This window comes from Syngnathoides biaculeatus, chromosome 11 (genome assembly GCF_019802595.1).
Source record: "Syngnathoides biaculeatus isolate LvHL_M chromosome 11, ASM1980259v1, whole genome shotgun sequence".
NCBI lineage: Eukaryota > Metazoa > Chordata > Actinopteri > Syngnathiformes > Syngnathidae > Syngnathoides > Syngnathoides biaculeatus.
The window spans coordinates 29,731,473-29,749,144 of record NC_084650.1 but is presented as its reverse complement, the minus strand read 5'-3'; the positions used below and the strand labels follow the sequence as shown (position 1 = coordinate 29,749,144).

At 40.0% G+C, this 17,672-nt stretch overlaps 1 protein-coding gene across 7 annotated transcripts in view; it reads left to right on the top strand.

Moving 5' to 3' along the window:
• Positions 1 to 12,138, top strand: part of atp8a1 (ATPase phospholipid transporting 8A1) — a 180,600-nt gene extending 168,462 nt beyond the window's left edge. For 3 of the 7 annotated variants that reach the window (XM_061834630.1, XM_061834633.1, XM_061834638.1), the window contains 5 exons: positions 1,910 to 1,945; positions 2,946 to 3,034; positions 3,224 to 3,316; positions 6,509 to 6,600; positions 8,360 to 12,138. In XM_061834630.1, coding sequence (XP_061690614.1) covers positions 1,910 to 1,945; positions 2,946 to 3,034; positions 3,224 to 3,316; positions 6,509 to 6,600; positions 8,360 to 8,457 — 408 coding nt within the window. In that variant the 3' untranslated portion in view covers positions 8,458 to 12,138. The remainder of the gene's footprint in view (positions 1 to 1,909; positions 1,946 to 2,945; positions 3,035 to 3,223; positions 3,317 to 6,508; positions 6,601 to 8,359) is intronic. The other 4 variants (XM_061834636.1, XM_061834637.1, XM_061834635.1 and 1 more) reach the window with 3 other exon arrangements.
• The last annotated feature ends 5,534 nt before the right edge of the window (positions 12,139 to 17,672 follow it).

The following is a 17,672-nucleotide window of genomic DNA, read 5'->3' as shown; positions in this document are numbered from 1 at the left end:
CTGAGGGGTTGCGGGGGGACACTTTGAACGAGTGGCACATCATAATGCAAGGAGCACAGAGTTGTGCACTTTGACACATAATGACAGAACTTTTCAATCCAACCACCCCAAAGTAAACATGGTCATGAACAGAAAGCTGAAAAATACATGCCCCGCTTCCACACATACACGCACACACACTAGCCTCATCGAATCCCCCCTCCTACAACAAAAACAACCACAAAACTCCAGAATCTCTTCCATGTGGATTGCAAAATGAAAACACCATGGAAGCCTTGCGTTGAAATGTTGAACCATTTCCTCATGCTAAGTGAGTGCCAGTGAGGAAGATATTGGATTCTAACTGAATTCAAATGTCTCTCAAAAATAAAACATAAGTAACTGTTGTTAGACATGAGTAACGTTCTGTCTTAGAATATGCATTTTTGTGCTTATTTATTTATTGCTTTATGTTGGAAGCCAAAATTTGAGTTATGAGTGATATCAAGTTATCCTCTTGCTCAAGTAAAATGAAACAAAAACCTGTCATGTATGGATTTTCAGGCATTTATTCAATGGGAGAAACCGTCAAACACATACAAAATGAAAACACTCACAAGGGGCACAGGACAAATACCAACACTGAATTAACTGACTGCATCTCCTGATTTCACTTAATAGGTTAGTTTTTTTAATTTTCTTGCCTTTTGGAACATTTATGGAGATATTTTTAAAAATGTAACAAACCGTTTGTGGTTTTGAATGGATTAATAGCGATTAATAATCACTTTACAAGATTGTACTTCATAAAAACATACAGTAATATAATTTAAAAAAAGAACACCTTTAGATTACAGTACCGGTAAAATAGTAAAACTTAATCCTTTGTCAACATATCTCTTCAAGCATCTCATTTCGTCTGCTACTCGTGGAACCCCTCGTCTGATTGTCTTATGAGTTTCAGTTAGATACTGTATAGACACAAATCACTCATAAGGGCCCAAATTCTGAAACGCCAACCCGTCAAAATCACCATGATAGATCTAAATGCATCACTTGCCCATAAAACTTCATTTTAATGGAACGGAATGGTTAGATCGTCGGCCTCACAGTTCCGAGGACCGTGGTTCCAATCTGGCTTCATTTGTATGGAGTTGCATGTTCTCCCATGCCTGCATGGGTTTTCCCTAGGTACTCCACTTTCCCACCACATCCCAAAATCATACTTATTTGGTTGATTAATGACACCAAATTGCCCTGAGGTGCGAAACGTTGATTCTTTCTATGTGGCTTGTGATTGGCTGGCAGCCAGTTCAGGGTGCACCCTGCCTCTCACCCAGAGTCAGCTGAGATATTCACCAGCAAGGCACTAGTGAGCATAAGCAGTACGGAACATGGATGGAGGGGTGGATTTGAGAGATGTTTGAAGTGTTCTTTCCATGTTTTTCCAAAGATTCCCTAGTGACAGCGCCCACTTGTCACATTGCTACTTCAATGCCCAGCGACATTTTGCTTCTCGAATGTGGTCCTTGATGACCAGGAGAAATTATTATCCTGACATATATATATATATATATATATATATATATATATAAGACTATTCTACACTCAGCTACAAGACTGTAAGTCATTTTTTACAAAAGCTAAAGAATTTACAGTAATCTTGTTAAAAATGCACCGATTGATGGAGAGTATCATTTGCTTCCTTAAAGTCTTGATCGGAGTAGTGAGGAAGTACGTGGTTCATTGTTTGTTTCTCCAGATGGACTTTCAGGGCTAGTGTCGAGTCCTCATTTGTGAAATTGTTCTTGGTTTTCCCAGCTTTTGTCCTAACTCTTTTTCGAGTTACCCAGTTTGCCCCATTGAAATTGAACCGTGGGGCCAGTGTTTTGTCTCATGCTTTGTTGTGTTTCTCTCTCCCATACTAAAGCCAGTGTCCCATCCTGTAGAAAGCGGCTTGAGCTGGGTATATATTCTTTTTGGTTATAAAGCTTTTGCTAGATTTAAATTCTTCACCTCACTCCTCGGTGTCCAACTATTTAGGGTCTGGAATCGTTAAGGGGTTTGTTTTGTAAAATTTTTCTTATTGTTTCACGTTAGATGTGTCATGGTAGAATGCCAATTAGATGATCTAGCATTGGCATGGGTGTTGGTGTTATTTTGTTTTATTTAGCTCTGCGTCTATTTTATAGGCATGACACGTTCACGGGTACTGTATTCAATGGTGTATTTGACCAGTGCTAGAGCCACTTGTGTATTATTGACTGTGATTTTGCTTTTTGGTTGTTGATTCAGATTTTTGCTCACAACTCAAGACACAAAAAAAAACGTCTGAGCAGCAGGTCATATTTCGAAAAACGCAGAACTAAAAAAAATAAAAAATGAAAAATTGGTCACTCATAATTCCAGGTGCCACTCTGTTTACTCTTTTTATGTTGTGTATGCCTCGCAATCCATGTGAAAAGAGTGGATTCTGTGGAACAGCACCGTGGTGGTTGTGCCTAGATGAAGCACATTATTAAAAGGCCTCTCAGATTCAGGTGAAAGAGACTCCTCAATCCCCCAGAGGTATTCCTCCACCTGGGAGGCCCCAGGGGGGCTGTGTGAGTCAAGACAAAGCGTGGTATCATTTAGTCACGCCGGATTAGGAGATTTATATGGCTCCAACTGCTCTTAGCGTTTCCACAACACAATTGTTTGTTTTGTCATGTATGCTTCTCATTAAGAGCCACTGAAGAGGATGATGAAGGCTGCCTGTTATCAGGTGTTGCTTCCTTCTAAGAGCGCTCCTACTTATCTGATGGGCTGCTAAGCTCTGTATGGTCTCACTCACTCACCTGTGTGTGTGTGTGTGTGTGTGTGTGTGTGTGTGTGTGTGTGTGTGTGTGTGTGTGTGTGTGTGTGTGTGTGTGTGTGTGTGTGTGTGTGTGTGTGTGTGTGTGTGTGTGTCTGTGTGTGTCTGTCAGGCGGAGATGATGTTCTCTTCAGGGGTCTTCTGGACGGGCCTGGTCTTCATCCCTATCACCTCGCTGGTCTTTGACGTGGCCTACAAAGTGTGAGTCTCGTCTGCCTCTCATCTCCACACTTAAGGAAATTCCTCCTGAAACTCCACCTATCAACACTTTCATGTTCAGGCTTCCATGAAAATTCTGTTTTTCCCGCAGTTGGCATCTGGGCTAAATTAGTCTCATCATGGTGATGTGTGTGCATGTGCGTTTGTGTGTTGATGTTGTTGTGGTTACAGAGTGAAGAAACTGTTTTTCAAGACACTGGTGGATGAGGTTCAGGAGCTGGAGGCACTATCCAAAGATCCCGGAGCTGTAGTGCACGGGAAAAGGTATGCAGCAGCTCACTTTTGCATCATTATACTAAGCATAAGAAAAACCAAACAAACATAAAACTGAACACAATTAATTTCAAAATTCAAAATCTAAACTTTAGAGATTTGGTCATTCGTTTACTTAAGTTATTTTCTCAAGACAAATTAACACTGCACTTTTCCCTTATGATAAAAAGCAGGCAGTAAGTGAAATCATCACTGTTGACCCCATTTTAACACATTGCTAATCAAAACAGCAGCACCTACAGTGGCACTCAAACAATCTCTGATGAACGTAGAGACTCGCCACATGTTGTAAACAAGTTCCAGACACAACAATCATCTTGCGTTATTTTCGGAAAATAATCTTTTCAGAATAATTGTGATCACGCCACTATTTTCTTCCACCCAGCCTGCCTATCTTCTGAACGTTTCCTTCTGTTTATCCAGAATAATAATTTGTTTTAAACATAAGTTTAATTTGACATCGTGAATGATTTTTTTTAAGGCCACTTTTGGGCAATAAAGGGCTCACGGCTTATGTTTGTAGCAGCAACTGTAAAATATTTTAATGCAGCATTTCTGAGCCAATGTGAGGACATAAATATATTTTATGATCACTTTCACGCACAAAAATAAAATCTGATCTTCTTTTATGTTGTCATGTTGTACTAATTGATATGGAAGGTGATACGTAGTGAATCTGGAACTTGGCTTCACACTAATCTGCAATATTTGTTAAAAAAAAAAAAGTCAAGCTAATTGTTTCTTCTAACCTATACTAGCCCTTGTTTGTTTTTGCATTTTTTCTGGCACTGCTGCCTAATCACTTTCATAATAAACCTTTTGGATTCAAGACCTTTCTTGTAATTTAATGTTTTAGTATTTAGGTATTCATAACTTTACTTGAGTATTTTGGAATTTTACACTAACGGTCAAATGTTTTTGAGCAGCCCAATTTTTACTTTTTTTTTTTAAACAATTAATTTAGTTCAATGTCTCACAGTACTCTGAAATGAAAGCAAAGGGGTAGTTCCAACTGAATCATGAAATCAATTTATACAGCAAAATGTTTTTTTAACATTTGACTTGACAAACATAACTGCTGACCACACTCGTGGCATTGTTTGATCAATACAGATCAAATATTCTTCAGAAAGTGCTTCCCATCTCTGTCGCAGAAGTTGCCGTAAATTCGAGGCACTTGAAGTTTTCCTCTGCTTTCCATTTTCTGTCTAGTTCAGCGCAGATCAGCTCAATGGGGTTTGAAGCCTCCATCCATCCATTTTCAGCACCGCTTATCCTCAGTATGGTCCCAGATATGCTGGCAACTTTCTCAGCAGACTTTGGGCAACAGCCAGCGTGCACCTTGATCTGGTCGCCAATCGCAAGCCCGTGGACAAGCAATCACTTACACGCACGCTAATGGGCAATTTAGAGTCATCAGTGGACCTACCATGCGTGTTTTTGGGAATGTGGATGAAAACAGGAGTACCCACGAAGGCACACGAAAACCATGCAAACTCCACATAAGTGAGGCGGGATTTGAACCTGATTTTACTGAACGGAGAGTCCAGGGTTCAAGCCTTTATGTATAGTTCTGAAATGCACACGTCGCACGGTGGGTGACTGATTAGCACATCTGCCTCACAGTTCCGACGTCGTAGGTTCTAATTCAAGCGCTGGCTTTCCTGTCTGGAGTCCTCATGTTCTTCCTGTGCCTGTGTGGGTTTTTTTTGGGTACTCTGTTTTTCTTCCACATTCCTGAAACATGCATGGTAGGCAAATTGAATGCTGGTCTGCACCCAGCAATTAGCTAGCAACCAATTGAGGGTATACCCTACTTCTTGCCTAAAGTTAGCTGAGACAATACCCTTGTGAAGATAAGCGGTACATAGAATTGATTCATGCATGAAGTGCACATTATTTTTCAGTTTAAGGGGACCTTTCTTTTTCAACATCTGGCAGTTAACCTCTTTTTTTTTCCTTAGTAACATTTCAGGCTATACATTGAACCAGAACAGTTTATACATGCAAGGGTTAGAGTTAAAAATGAAATAAATAGAATAAAGGAAAAATTGGTGCTCAAAAACTGTTGACCGCTACGTTGCAACAATAAATGCTCAATGGGATTTTATTTGGGAGTGGGATATTGTTGACAACATAAATAATTTTCAGTAGTTAATAGAAGAAGTCACTGGCAACCATGTTTAAACCTCAAAAATATATTTACTTTAAAATAAGAAACGAAAATTTTGTTCTCAATCAACTAAATTTAAAAAAAAGCTACAGGAAATGTATGTGTACATTTTACACAAAAATACAATTCATTGTGGTTTGCTAATACAAAATAACTGGATTAAATGTAATTTTTAGTATATTGAATATACCACAATATTAAAATATTAATAAAATATCCATAAAAATGAAAAAATCTGAAAGAAAAAAAACATTTTAAATGAGAATTGTAAATGGAAATACAATAGACTTAAGTGTCAAATTTATTGTGACATCAAGATGAGAATTATTCATAAGGACATGAAAATACTTTTTTTTTTAAGAAAAAAAGGAAACTCTATACTCAAGAAGGATTGAGTTCTGCAGCCTGTCCCTGTTCCAGAGCGATCACTAGAATTCCATGGAGTTCTTGAAATTGCTCTTAAAGCCACTACTGTAATTTTGACTGTAATATCAGCAATCATGTCAGCGAAAATGCTGTTTGTCATAATGTTAGAGGTGCACTACTGTGATAGAACGGGGTTGTGTAAGGGGAGGGGGGTTGGTGTTGATATATGGGGGAGGGTGGTTGCAGCTGTTAGGGCTGTGGGTCCTGTGGCACCCATTAGCATGAAGCAGATCCGTGTGGGATCTCCTGGTGGCTGAAAGTGATCTCTCGGCCTGGCCACTGTCCCAGACCCACACACACACACCTAGAAACATGCGTAACACATATTCGTACATATAAAAAGACATTTGTTGTTAGCTTTTCATGAATTTCTTCCATGCTTTCCTGCTGCTTCGCATATTTCACACACACTTTGTTTGGTCACTTTGTCTCCCTACGTGGAGCTGTGGAGCCAGCAGGTAGCGAGCTTGATGAATGCCTCATTAAATCCGCCCGTGTGGGCCCTCGGCATGTACATAACACACTGCCTGTCTGTGCGCACGTCTGTCTGTGTGTGTGTGTTTTGGTGTTGCATTTACATGCAGCTTGACGGAGAGGGCCCAGCTCCTGAAAAACGTCTTCAAGAAGAGTACCGTGAGTCTGTATCGCTCCGAGTCCATGCAGCAGAACCTGTTACGTGAGTTACTCGACATTCTCGTCTTCTGTTCATATCACTTAATTTCTCACAGGAAGTTGCAGGCATCAGCTAGATTGAAATGGGGACACAAAAATCAAATTTTTTTTTTTTTTTTGCATTTTACAATATGAGAGTCCCCACACCTGGCAGGGAAGAAATGTTGTTCGTATAGCTCTTATGGTACATGGTGTATTCTAGATCAGTGATTCCCAAACAGTGTGCTGGGGTACATTAGTGTGCTGTGAGTGTTCTTCAGGTGTGCCATGGGAAGTTATCCAATTTTATGTAACTGCTAAAAAAAAAAAAAAAAAAAAACATTTATTCCAAGAAATAATGTATATTTATTCATATACTGTTTTTATGCCAGTGAGGCACAATGAGAGACAGAACAAAAAAATCCTCTTCAATTAGATGGCAGGAAGTACATAGATTAATTAATCGATCCATTTTTGGTGACATTTACTTTTGTTGGTGTGCCGTGGGATTTTTCAATTGTAAAATATGTGCCTTGGCTCTATAAAGGTTGGAAATCAATGTTCTGGATAACCAACACGCCTGAGTACACACAAAATCACATCCCCTCTAACAATCCCCCAAATTAGATGTGTCGTGGCTTGAGGGAGCTGACACGCGTAGATGTTGGAACGGAGCAAATTGGTTGAGAAATAAGGAAGTTATGACCAAATTTCTAAACATTTTAGGCCCCAAATGTGAAGTCCGAGCCAGCTTCAGAGAAGTGGAAAAAAATAAAAGCAGTTAAGGTGTCGTGTCATGCCCTGGCGTGTGGGCGAGGAGAACCACAGTCGCACAATGAAACTCAATGATAGAAAATGAGAACACACGCAAAGAGCTGCTGCAGGCCACAAGTACGCAGCCGAGCCGGGCAACCTCATAACAGCTCCTGATGACCATGCCCCTTAAAGACACATAGCCAGTAATCACGCTTTCGAAAAGAAGTTACTTTTTTTACCTTTTTTTTGACGTTTTACAGTTTTTACTTTTGTTAGCAAAACTCGGGTGTCGAGTTGGCACACGTGGCTTTGGTTTTCTTTCCATTTTTGTGCCGTGTTGTGTCCTTTTCTCCTTTGTTTGATGATTGCATTTCTGTTTGTCTCATAGGTGGGGATGAGACACTTGTGTGATTTCTTTCTTTTTTTTATTATTCTTACCTTACCTTTTAAGCCCCCCCACCCCTCATAGCACCTCATTAGAGACCTAGTGGTTACTCCGTGATAGTCTTTTTCTCCGCTTTTTTTCCTCGGCCTCGTATTCCTGCTGCATTGTGACTTGGTAAGAGCGCAGCTAACGGAGAGATGACGCAATGTTGCGCTATTTCGCCATCTCTACAACGCCTCCTCCCCACCCCACCAACCCTACCACAATGCACTTGCCACAGGTGGCCCGCAGGTACTGAGCGGCTCTTTTGACGTGAAGGTGAGACTTTAGGAACCGTTTACCTTAGGTTAAACTTAGCCAACTGTTAGTATTTTTACTGTGGTTAAAAGATTTTTAAGGAATATATTCATGGTTTATCCCTATAAAACTTCAAGATGAGAACCACTCGACTCGTTTCTGGCATTAGTTTGATTCTGTGGTTTCTCCGGTTTACACCCGAAGACACGAAAAGGCGCAGAAATGTATAGAAGATGGATGGATTGATTTCATTTTGCCACAAGAAAAACCTTCCTGGTTGCTTGCATTGTTGCCTTTTTCCTGTTCTTTGCTTCAATGTTTAATCCGTTTTCTCTCATTTCGGCAGACGGCTACGCCTTTTCTCAAGACGAGAACGGAGCGGTATCGCAGTCGGAGGTGATCCGAGCGTACGACACCACCAAGCAGCGGAGCCGAGAGTGGTGAGCGATGGGCATTCCAAAGTCGCGAAAGCTCTTCCCGCGTCTTTTTGGAATTTTTGAGGACTCGTCACGTGACTGCAGACAGACAAGAATGGAATCACATATTGTTTTGCGAAAGGGAACAAATTCATTGTGTTTTATTATCGAGCACGGTGCTTTTTTTTTTTTTTTTTTTTTTTTTTTTGGGCAAACCTGAGCAAAGCTTCTCCTCTGTCTTTATTTAACAATAAAAGAAAAAAAAAGATATTAGCACGATACCAAAACAACTAAAATCATTGCGGCGAATTAAAATCTGTTAATTGTGAAGTTAATCAGTCCTTGGAGCCAAGATTTTAAGTGGCGTCAGATTCCCAAAGACCAGTCGTGAATACAATCTTCCAAGTACTCGTGAATTCAGACCGTGTCGTGAGCACCACTCTCCTTTCGTTTCCTGTTGTTTTTTGGTATTGTTTTTGTTTTTCTGCACTGAAGGAAATGTCGTGTGTAAAAAGCCTTACATTTTGTTATGCCTTCACAAAACAAATCCTTTTTAGTTCTTCACATAATGTAGACACTGTGCCTGCTTTTATTTTGTGGCCTAGGCTGATTTCCACCTTTTTGACACGTCGTTTCTCTACACACCCCCACCCCCTCCACCCATGCCCCTGCCCTCCTCCCGATGGATGACAACATTCCATATGTCAGAATCACAAAGGTGCCTACGTTTCCATCCCGGAGGAACGAGCTCGCGTCACAGCTAGCTTTCGGTCGAGGCACACACGAAAAACAAAAAAAGAACCAAAAAAAAAAGAGAGAGAGGTATAGATATTGATATACAGATAGTTATTCCTGACAGTGGTGATCGTGTTTCCCTGATAACCGAGATTTGAATCCCCTTCCGACATAAGTGCCATTAGCTTCGAAGAGAGAACTATTTCCCAGGAAACTCCATGCCAGTATCAAAACAACTTTTGTCTCTCGAATTATTCTTTTGTGGATTTGTATTTTTATATTTGGAGATGTACACACATTTTGCATTGACCGGCTTTATAAAATGAATTGTCTGCAAATTTTGTCCACCGCCGTGGACGGAGCGATTGAGGACACAGAGCTTTCTTAAATGTCTCATTGTGTAACCTTAATATTGTTACCACTTGATTTATTTATAATTGGATGGAATACTTCATGTCTGTGCGATGGCTTTCTTCTCCCTATGGGAGATACGACTTTTGACTGTGGTGTGCGTGTGTTGGGTTCATGCTTGCATGTGCACGTGATGTACGACGTGTTTCCTACTGTGTGTGTGTGTGTGTGTGTATGTGTATCACCTACCGTGTTAGCTTGATTATGCGTTGCATGTCTGTCTTCTACGCAGGAATATTAAAGCCTCACTGAAAAGTACCGTTAAAAGAATACATTTGGGTTTGTTTTAAGAAAAAAAAAGTCCTAATGCAAAAATACAGGAGTCCCATTCTTAAGCCAGGTGGTCACCCTATTCCATCACAAACGTATGCTGGCACAATAAGAAATTTATAATGGCAGTAAATATTAATGTGAAAAACACCTCAAAGAAAATCTGCCGGTATGGCGTTAAGTGAGCATGACGTCATATTGTTACACTGCACAAACAAGTTTATTACATACACCCCTCTCACCTCCCCCCAAACCTCTTATGTCTTGAGCTGAGGATGGGTTTAGAAAGTCTTTTTTTTTTGTTGTTGTTTTTTTTTTTATTGGGAAAAATGTAGCAACGTTTCAAGACTAAAATTCTGTTGTTTTTGAAGATTAAAAGTCATAAAATTACAGAATAAAGTCATTTTACAGGAGGAAAAGAATGCAGATAATTAGAAAAATAGAAAAGTAATTAATAAAGTTGTAATATTGCAAGAAAAGAAAGTCAAAATATTGCAAGAAAAGGTTGTTCCATGGTGAGAATAAAGTTCAAATGTTTTGAGAATGTAATAGTGATATCTCAGGAATAAAGTTGTAATACTCTTTCATTTGTTACATTAAAATTGTCCTTGTGTTACAAAAATAACTTTGGAAAGACATTATAATGTCAAAACTTCCATGCATTTTTTTTTTTTTTTTGGTATAATTTTACATGTAATGAAAATTCCTAAATCCTGGCCGTGTTTGTGCCTGCGTGGGTTTTTATCCGGGCACTTCGGTTTCTTCCCACATCCCCCCCCAAAAAAAATTCTACATTCATTGGAGACTCTAAATTGCACCTAGGTGAAGTTGTAGTTGCGAATCCTTGTTTAATTTGTATGTGCCCTGCGATTGGCTGGCGATCAGTTCAGGGTGTATTGGCTCCAGCACGGCATGAGTCATTGTGAGGATAAGCGGCTCAGAAAATGGAAGGGTGAATATGCAGTTATAATATTGTTTTTGAGGAAAAAGCCATAACTTTACAGAATAAAGTTGCATACCATGAGGAAAAAATCTGAATGATTCAAGAGTGTTCGAAAAAAATGAAATAAAAGCGGCTTATAAATATGACTTTATTTCCATAAAATTGCAACTGGTAAAATTTCAACAGTAAAAACATATTTTTGTTCCGTAATATCCTGGCTTTTGTAAAATGTTGAACATGTAGAATGTTTCATCGTAATGATGACTTCATCCTAGTGACTTCAAAGTGACTGGCATAAATTTCGCACTTTCTTTGGTTCACATTTTTCTTTTCAGCGTGGCCCTAAGACTTCTTCGTAAGATTGCAAGTTCCTTTCCCCTGATGTGTCGCTTGAGTACAAACGTTTGTATTTCGCTAAATGTGTGCGTTCGATGCTAGTCCTTGTGTCCTCCTCCACATGCACGAGTGCAGTTTCCGTCCCGTCGCTCCGTCATCCCCCCACGTGCTGATGCATGGCCCTCGTGTGTGCGATTGTTTGTTTGTATTGTGGAATTTCGAAACTGGATCAGAGTTTCTGATGCTCCATTGGCTTTGACAGGAAATGTTGCACAATGCACTCTCGATGTAACTTTTTTTTTTTTTTTCGGTTCTGAACGTTACTGTTCCTGTCCCATTTTTGCCGTTTATTATATCTGTGACTCGCTTCACCAGAAAAGCTTGAAATGCTTTGAAGTTGTCAAATGTACTTTGAATGTGGATGTTGTCATTTTTTTTCTTTCTTTTCAAATCTACCGCTGCATGAGAGGATAACACAAAACGGTTAAAAAAAAAAATACTTTCCTTTGTATTTTGAGTTTCATGATTGTTGTGCATGTTGGGACTGCAAATGTATAAGTGTTGTCTTTTATGGTCCGCGGAGGAAATAAACTTTAAATTCATGGAGGAGCATCTCCCAACGATTTAGTTTTTGACTTTTTTTTTTTTTTTGGATTATGTACGGGCAGTCCAATGGTGACAGGCAGGATATTCAGGACTAAACAGGAAAAGGCGGACGATGTTTACAAAGTTTCCAGCGGTTGGGGACGGCCCCGAATATTTCCGTTACACCAATAAACATTCAGATGTTCAATTAGATGTTATATTAAATGAGGTGAGATTTTTGCTTTTTTTCAATTTTTTTTTTTTTTCCAATGAAGACCCTTTTGCCCTATGTTGTCCTGTCTTTGATGATTAATATGAATTTATGCAAATCATGGTCCTTGTAAATGAAGCACGGAAGCCATTTTCGGTGTTTAGAATGTCCACTGAGAGTTGCGCCAAATCATTGACAAAATGATGCATCAATTAAATAAATGTATATTAATAGAAATGATTAGGATTTGTGGGTTGAATGACTTGGAATTTTTCTATCAGTTGATAGATTTCCATACAGTGGACCAGATTAAATGCTGTCTTGGGGCACATGTTTTAATTACAGATGCATTATTCAGAATCAGCTTTATTGGCCACGTGTCAATAATAACGCTGTAGATTTGTTGATAATGTCTAAATCATTCAGTTAAGTTAATTTGATGGTTGTGGTCAGCACGGTGGTTTGTTAGTTTGTCTGCCTCACAGTCAAGAGGTCCTAAATTCAAATCTCAGCTCAGATTCCCCCACGTCCTTCCATGGTTTTTTTCCCACATTCCCACCCAAAAAAACGTCAACTTGATTGAAAACTAAATCGCCCAATTTGTTGTCCCTGTGTGTGTGTCAGAAAGGTTCCAGGACCAGTGTCACAAATGAAATATTTCAAGTCAAACAAGGTTCCTCTAAAGTAGTTTCGTCGTCACCGTCGTTTGATGTTGCCCACGTCTTCAAAATCAATTTCATGACCTGTTTGAGTTTTGGAAAGATGTTTTCAAAAAAAGAAAAAAAAAATCACGCACAGCCAGGTCACGCCACTAGTGAGTTTGCTCCAGCATGGTTCACAAGTTCTTCCCGCCCGGTAACTGTTAATCGTTATGGGTACCCCTAACCCTGCAGGATCTCTTTGAGGGGAAACTGGTTTGTTTGGCCCTAATTAAAAGAGAAAACCTGAAATCTTTTGGATTTGAAACTTGCTTTTTGTGACCCCAGTCCTGCAACCTCTTTTAATGAGCTTTGTGATTGAGTGTCGACCAGTTTAGCCTCCCGTCCATAGTCAAGTGGGATAGGCTCCAGTTCACCTGCACCCCTAATGAGGAGAAGCGCTACAGCAGATCGATGAATGTTTGTCACCCTTATGGATGAATGGACACTCAGTGCATTTTCCTCAAATATTACACTTTTAAAAGGTTATTTCTCATGTCACACAAGAAAACCTATGGATGCAGCCCCAAGATGGGACCGGGGTCATTCTTTACTGGTTCGCTGGTTATTGATTACCTTGAATACCATTCAGGTCCACCTTTTCTTGCCAAGAACTTTTTAATTCCTGTTTAGAGTAGTATTTTATGCAAGGTATATATATGTCCACGTTAGAGCAATCCAAGACGTAGTTTAGGTTTGCATTGAAACTCTGCATGAGACATCTCTCAATGAAATGTTGGGTTGGATTCCTCTTTCTTTTGGAACCATTTTGAGGTAGACCCTTTTTTTTTTCCCCCAAATGCTTGAATTAAGATCAACAAAGGGATGGTTAGTACTTCACTTTAGTATGGAAGAACAAGCTCATCAAACAACTTGAGCATGAACTAGAACAGAGATTGGACAAAAACGCCTTTCCAGAATTGTGGAAGCTGTATACCATATTTTCATTTTTTGGAGATATGATGACGTCCCAATGCTTTTGCAAGCTGGTTAACTCCTTTCACCAAAAGACAACCCAGCAAGTTTAACAAAAAGGTCATGTATTTTGCAGTAAAAGCAGAACACAATACAGCACTCCAAAGTGAGAAATATAAACAAGACCTGACAAGGGGAATGGGACAAATGCTGACGGTGGAGTTTGCAATGTTTAAAGAAAGACGGCGCTGATTGCCACCTCAATTTCACAGGTAGATAAACCTGGGCCACACAAGAGTCTTTTTTTGTTCGGATCCAGTCGCTACCTGTCGATGCAACCTAAGCCTCTTCCACTCAAGGAGCCATGGCACTTTTGACGCCGCGGGGCTTGCCACGCTCGTTGAGCACTGACAATGATGAATCGGAGAGCTGCATTCCTCCTGTGAAGTCACACAGCTAGGAAGCCTCGGTTCTGGTTTCTTGTGTGAATGACAGATCCATTCGGGTTCATTAAAAAAGGGCTTCTCAAACTTCTTGGGTCCAGGGACCCCTTATCACGGGTGATGTGTCTACAGGGGTGCCCTCATAATCCGAACACCAACAAAACATAACTAGCGTGTGTACAACTGAATGCTGTCAGAATCAAAATGTTGTCAATTACAAGAACAAATTTCCTTTTTATGAGTTCTCATGTTATGAGAATAAAGTCCAAATTTTAAGTAATCTTGTCCAGAACCAAGACATTTTGAGATAAATCTTATCCACGCAAGGTTAGTCGAAGATTTGTCTGAAATAAGGTTTTAAACGTTTAACAAGGAAGTCCTATTTTAAGAATTTATCCTATTTTAAAAAAATACAACTTTCTTCACATAAAACACCTTTTATTGCTTTTTTCCATATCTAACACACAAAGGTTTCAAATCATTTAACCAAAGTTAATATCACTCAGACACAACCCAAGGAGATAGAAAAGGCAGTTTTCCACTGACTATTCAATTTAATAAAGCACAGAAAAAAAATCCAAACCTTTCTGAAGCTATAGAAAAAGGTAGATGCAGTAATTTGTTGAATCACAAAGTCACTGTGACTAACCACAAATTTGGGAAAGGTGACTTCAATTTCACAAGCCACACCCAAACCCGATTACCACCATACTTGTTGAATGAAGAAGTCACTGAAATGGAATCCATCAGAGAATGTGAAGCAAGCTACTAGACTTAAAAAATAAAAATAAAAACAATGCATCATGCCATCATCCAAAGAAATTCAAAAATCAATGAGAAAAAAGGTAATTGAAATCCATCGGTCTGGAAAATGTTACGAAGCCATTTCCGAGGATTTGAGGCTCGAGTTAACCACGATCAGAGCCATTATCCACAAATGGAGAAAACTGGGAACAGTGGCCAACCTTCCCTGGAGTAAAATTACTCCAAGAGTGGGATGACGACTCATCCAGGAAGTTGCAAGGAACCTCTCACATCATCTAAACACCTGCAGGCCTTGCTGTCCTCAGTTAAGGTCAGTTTTCATCATCTTCTTTTTCTTTCGGCTTGTCCTGTAAGGGGTCGCACAACGTGTCATCTTTTTCATCTAAGCCTATCTCCTGCATCTAACCCCAACTGCCCTCATGTCTTCCCTCACCACATCCATAAACCTTCTCTTTGGTCTTCCTCTCACTCTTTTGCCTGGCAGCTCCATCCTCAGCACCCTTCTACCAATATACTCACTCTATCGCCTCTGGACATGTCCAAACCATCGAAGTCTGCTCTCTCGAACTTTGTCTCCAAAACATCTAACTTTGGCTGTCCCTCTAATGAGCTCATTTCTAATCCTATCCAACCTGGTCACTCCGAGCGAGAACCTCAACATCTTCATTTCTGGTACCTCCAGTTCTGCTACCTGTTGTTTCTTCAGTGCCACCGTACATCATGGCCGGCCTCACCACTGTTTTGTAAACTTTGCCCTTCATCCTAGCAGACACTCTTCTGTCACATAACACACCAGACACCTTTCGCCAGCTGTTCCAACCTGCTTGGACCCGATTCTTCACTTCCTTACCACACTCACCATTGCTCAGGATTGTTGACCCTAAATATTTGAAGTCCTCCACCCTCGCTATCTTTTCTCCCTGTAGCCTCACTCTTCCCCCTCCACTTTTCTCATTCACGCACATATATTCTGTTTTACTTCGGCTAATCTCCATTCCTCTCCTTTCCAGTGCATGTCTCCATCTTTCCAATTGTTCCTCTGCGTGCTCCCTGCTTTCACTGCATATGACAATATCATCTGCGAACATCATGGTCCAAGGGGATTCCAGTCTAACCTCATCTGTCAGCCTATCCATTACCACTGCAAACAAGAAGGGGCTCAGAGCTGATCCCTGATGAAGTCCCACCTCCACCTTAAATTCTTCTGTCACACCTAAGGCACACCTCATCATCGTTCTGCTGCCATCATACATGTCCTGTACTATTTTAACATACTTCTCTGCCACACCAGACTTACGCATGCAGTACCACAGTTCCTCTCTTGGTACTCTGTCATAGGCTTTCTCTAGATCAACAATGACACAATGTAGCTCCTTCTGACCTTCTCTGTAATTTTCCACGAGCATCCTCAAGGCAAATAATGCATCTGTGGTACTTTTTTTAGGCATGAAACCATACTGTTGCTCGCAGATACTTACTTCTGTCCTGAGTCTAGCCTCCACCACTCTTTCCCATAACTTCATTGTGTGGCTCATCAACTTTATTCCTCTATAGTTCCCACAGTGTTCATGACCCTACCATAATAAAGACACTGACCAAAAATGGCTTCTATGGGACAGTTCCCATGTGAAAACCCTTGCTGTCAGAAAATAATACAAAGGCTCATCGCACATTTCCCAAAAAACATATTGATGATCCTCGAGACTTTTTGGAGAAACATTCTGTCAACTGACAAGCCAAAAATTGAACTTTTTGGAAGGTGTGCTACCCGTTACATCTGTCGTAAAACTGGCACAGCATTTGATTAAAAAAAACATTGTGGTAACAGTGAGGCACGGTGGGTGGGAGTGTGATGGTCTGGGGTTGCTTTGCTGCCTCAGGGGCAGGACAGCTTGCTGTGATTTCTGGAACAATGAATTCTGCTGTGTACCAGAACATCCTGAAGGAGAACGTCCATCCATCAGTTTGTGCCCTCTAATGCAAGCGCTCCTCGATCAGGCAGCAAGACAATGATCCGAAACACACCAATAAGTCCACTTCTCGATTGCTTAAAAAGAAAAAAAAAAAAAATGCAATTAATGTTTTTATGAATGGCGAAATCAAAGTCCGGATTTAAATCTAATTGCGGTGCTGCGGTCTGACCTTAAGTGGCGGAGTTACAATGTGAGAAAAGCCTCCAATATGGCAGAATTGAAACAATTCAGCAAAGAAGAGCGGGACAAAGTTCCTCAGGAGGGATCTGAAAGAGTGATCACTAAATATTGCAAATGCTTGATTTCACTTATTGCTGCCACAGGTGGTACAACCCGTTATTAGGTTGAGGCGCCAAATAGATTCACACAGAGGGTCAGAAAGGTTTTGATTTTATTTTGTCCCTTAATACATTGAATTGTCATTTGAAAACTGCATTTTGTATTTCCTTGACTTGTCTCTGAGTGACACTAAAATTAGTTTGATGATTTGAAACCTTTGTGTGTGATGGGGGAAAAAAATAATTTAATAATAAAATTGGGAGGGGGAGCAGATACTTTATCACAGCGCTGTATCCTTGCCACAGAGAAAATACGCAAGTAATCGATGGTATATAGCGCCTGCTCGATGCCACAAGATGGTGACTCAGCTTGGCTCTGTGAAACTCCTCCCCTCACTTCAACATACTTCTTTGAAACCAAAATGTCACAAGATGGTACCAAAGTGATACTTCTTTATTAGACAGGGTTTTGGTCTGATCACATGCCAAATATTGGTTTTTCACCAAATAATGGCGTATTTAGTACACCCACCAATATAAAATCAAAAAATAAGATAGGGGAATGCAGATATAGTGAATCACATTTATGTGGGAAACATTCTAAAAAGAGTGCCTTTCCAAATATATATTCACACGATATATACAAAACAATTGAAAAAAAAAACTTTCTGTATTATACA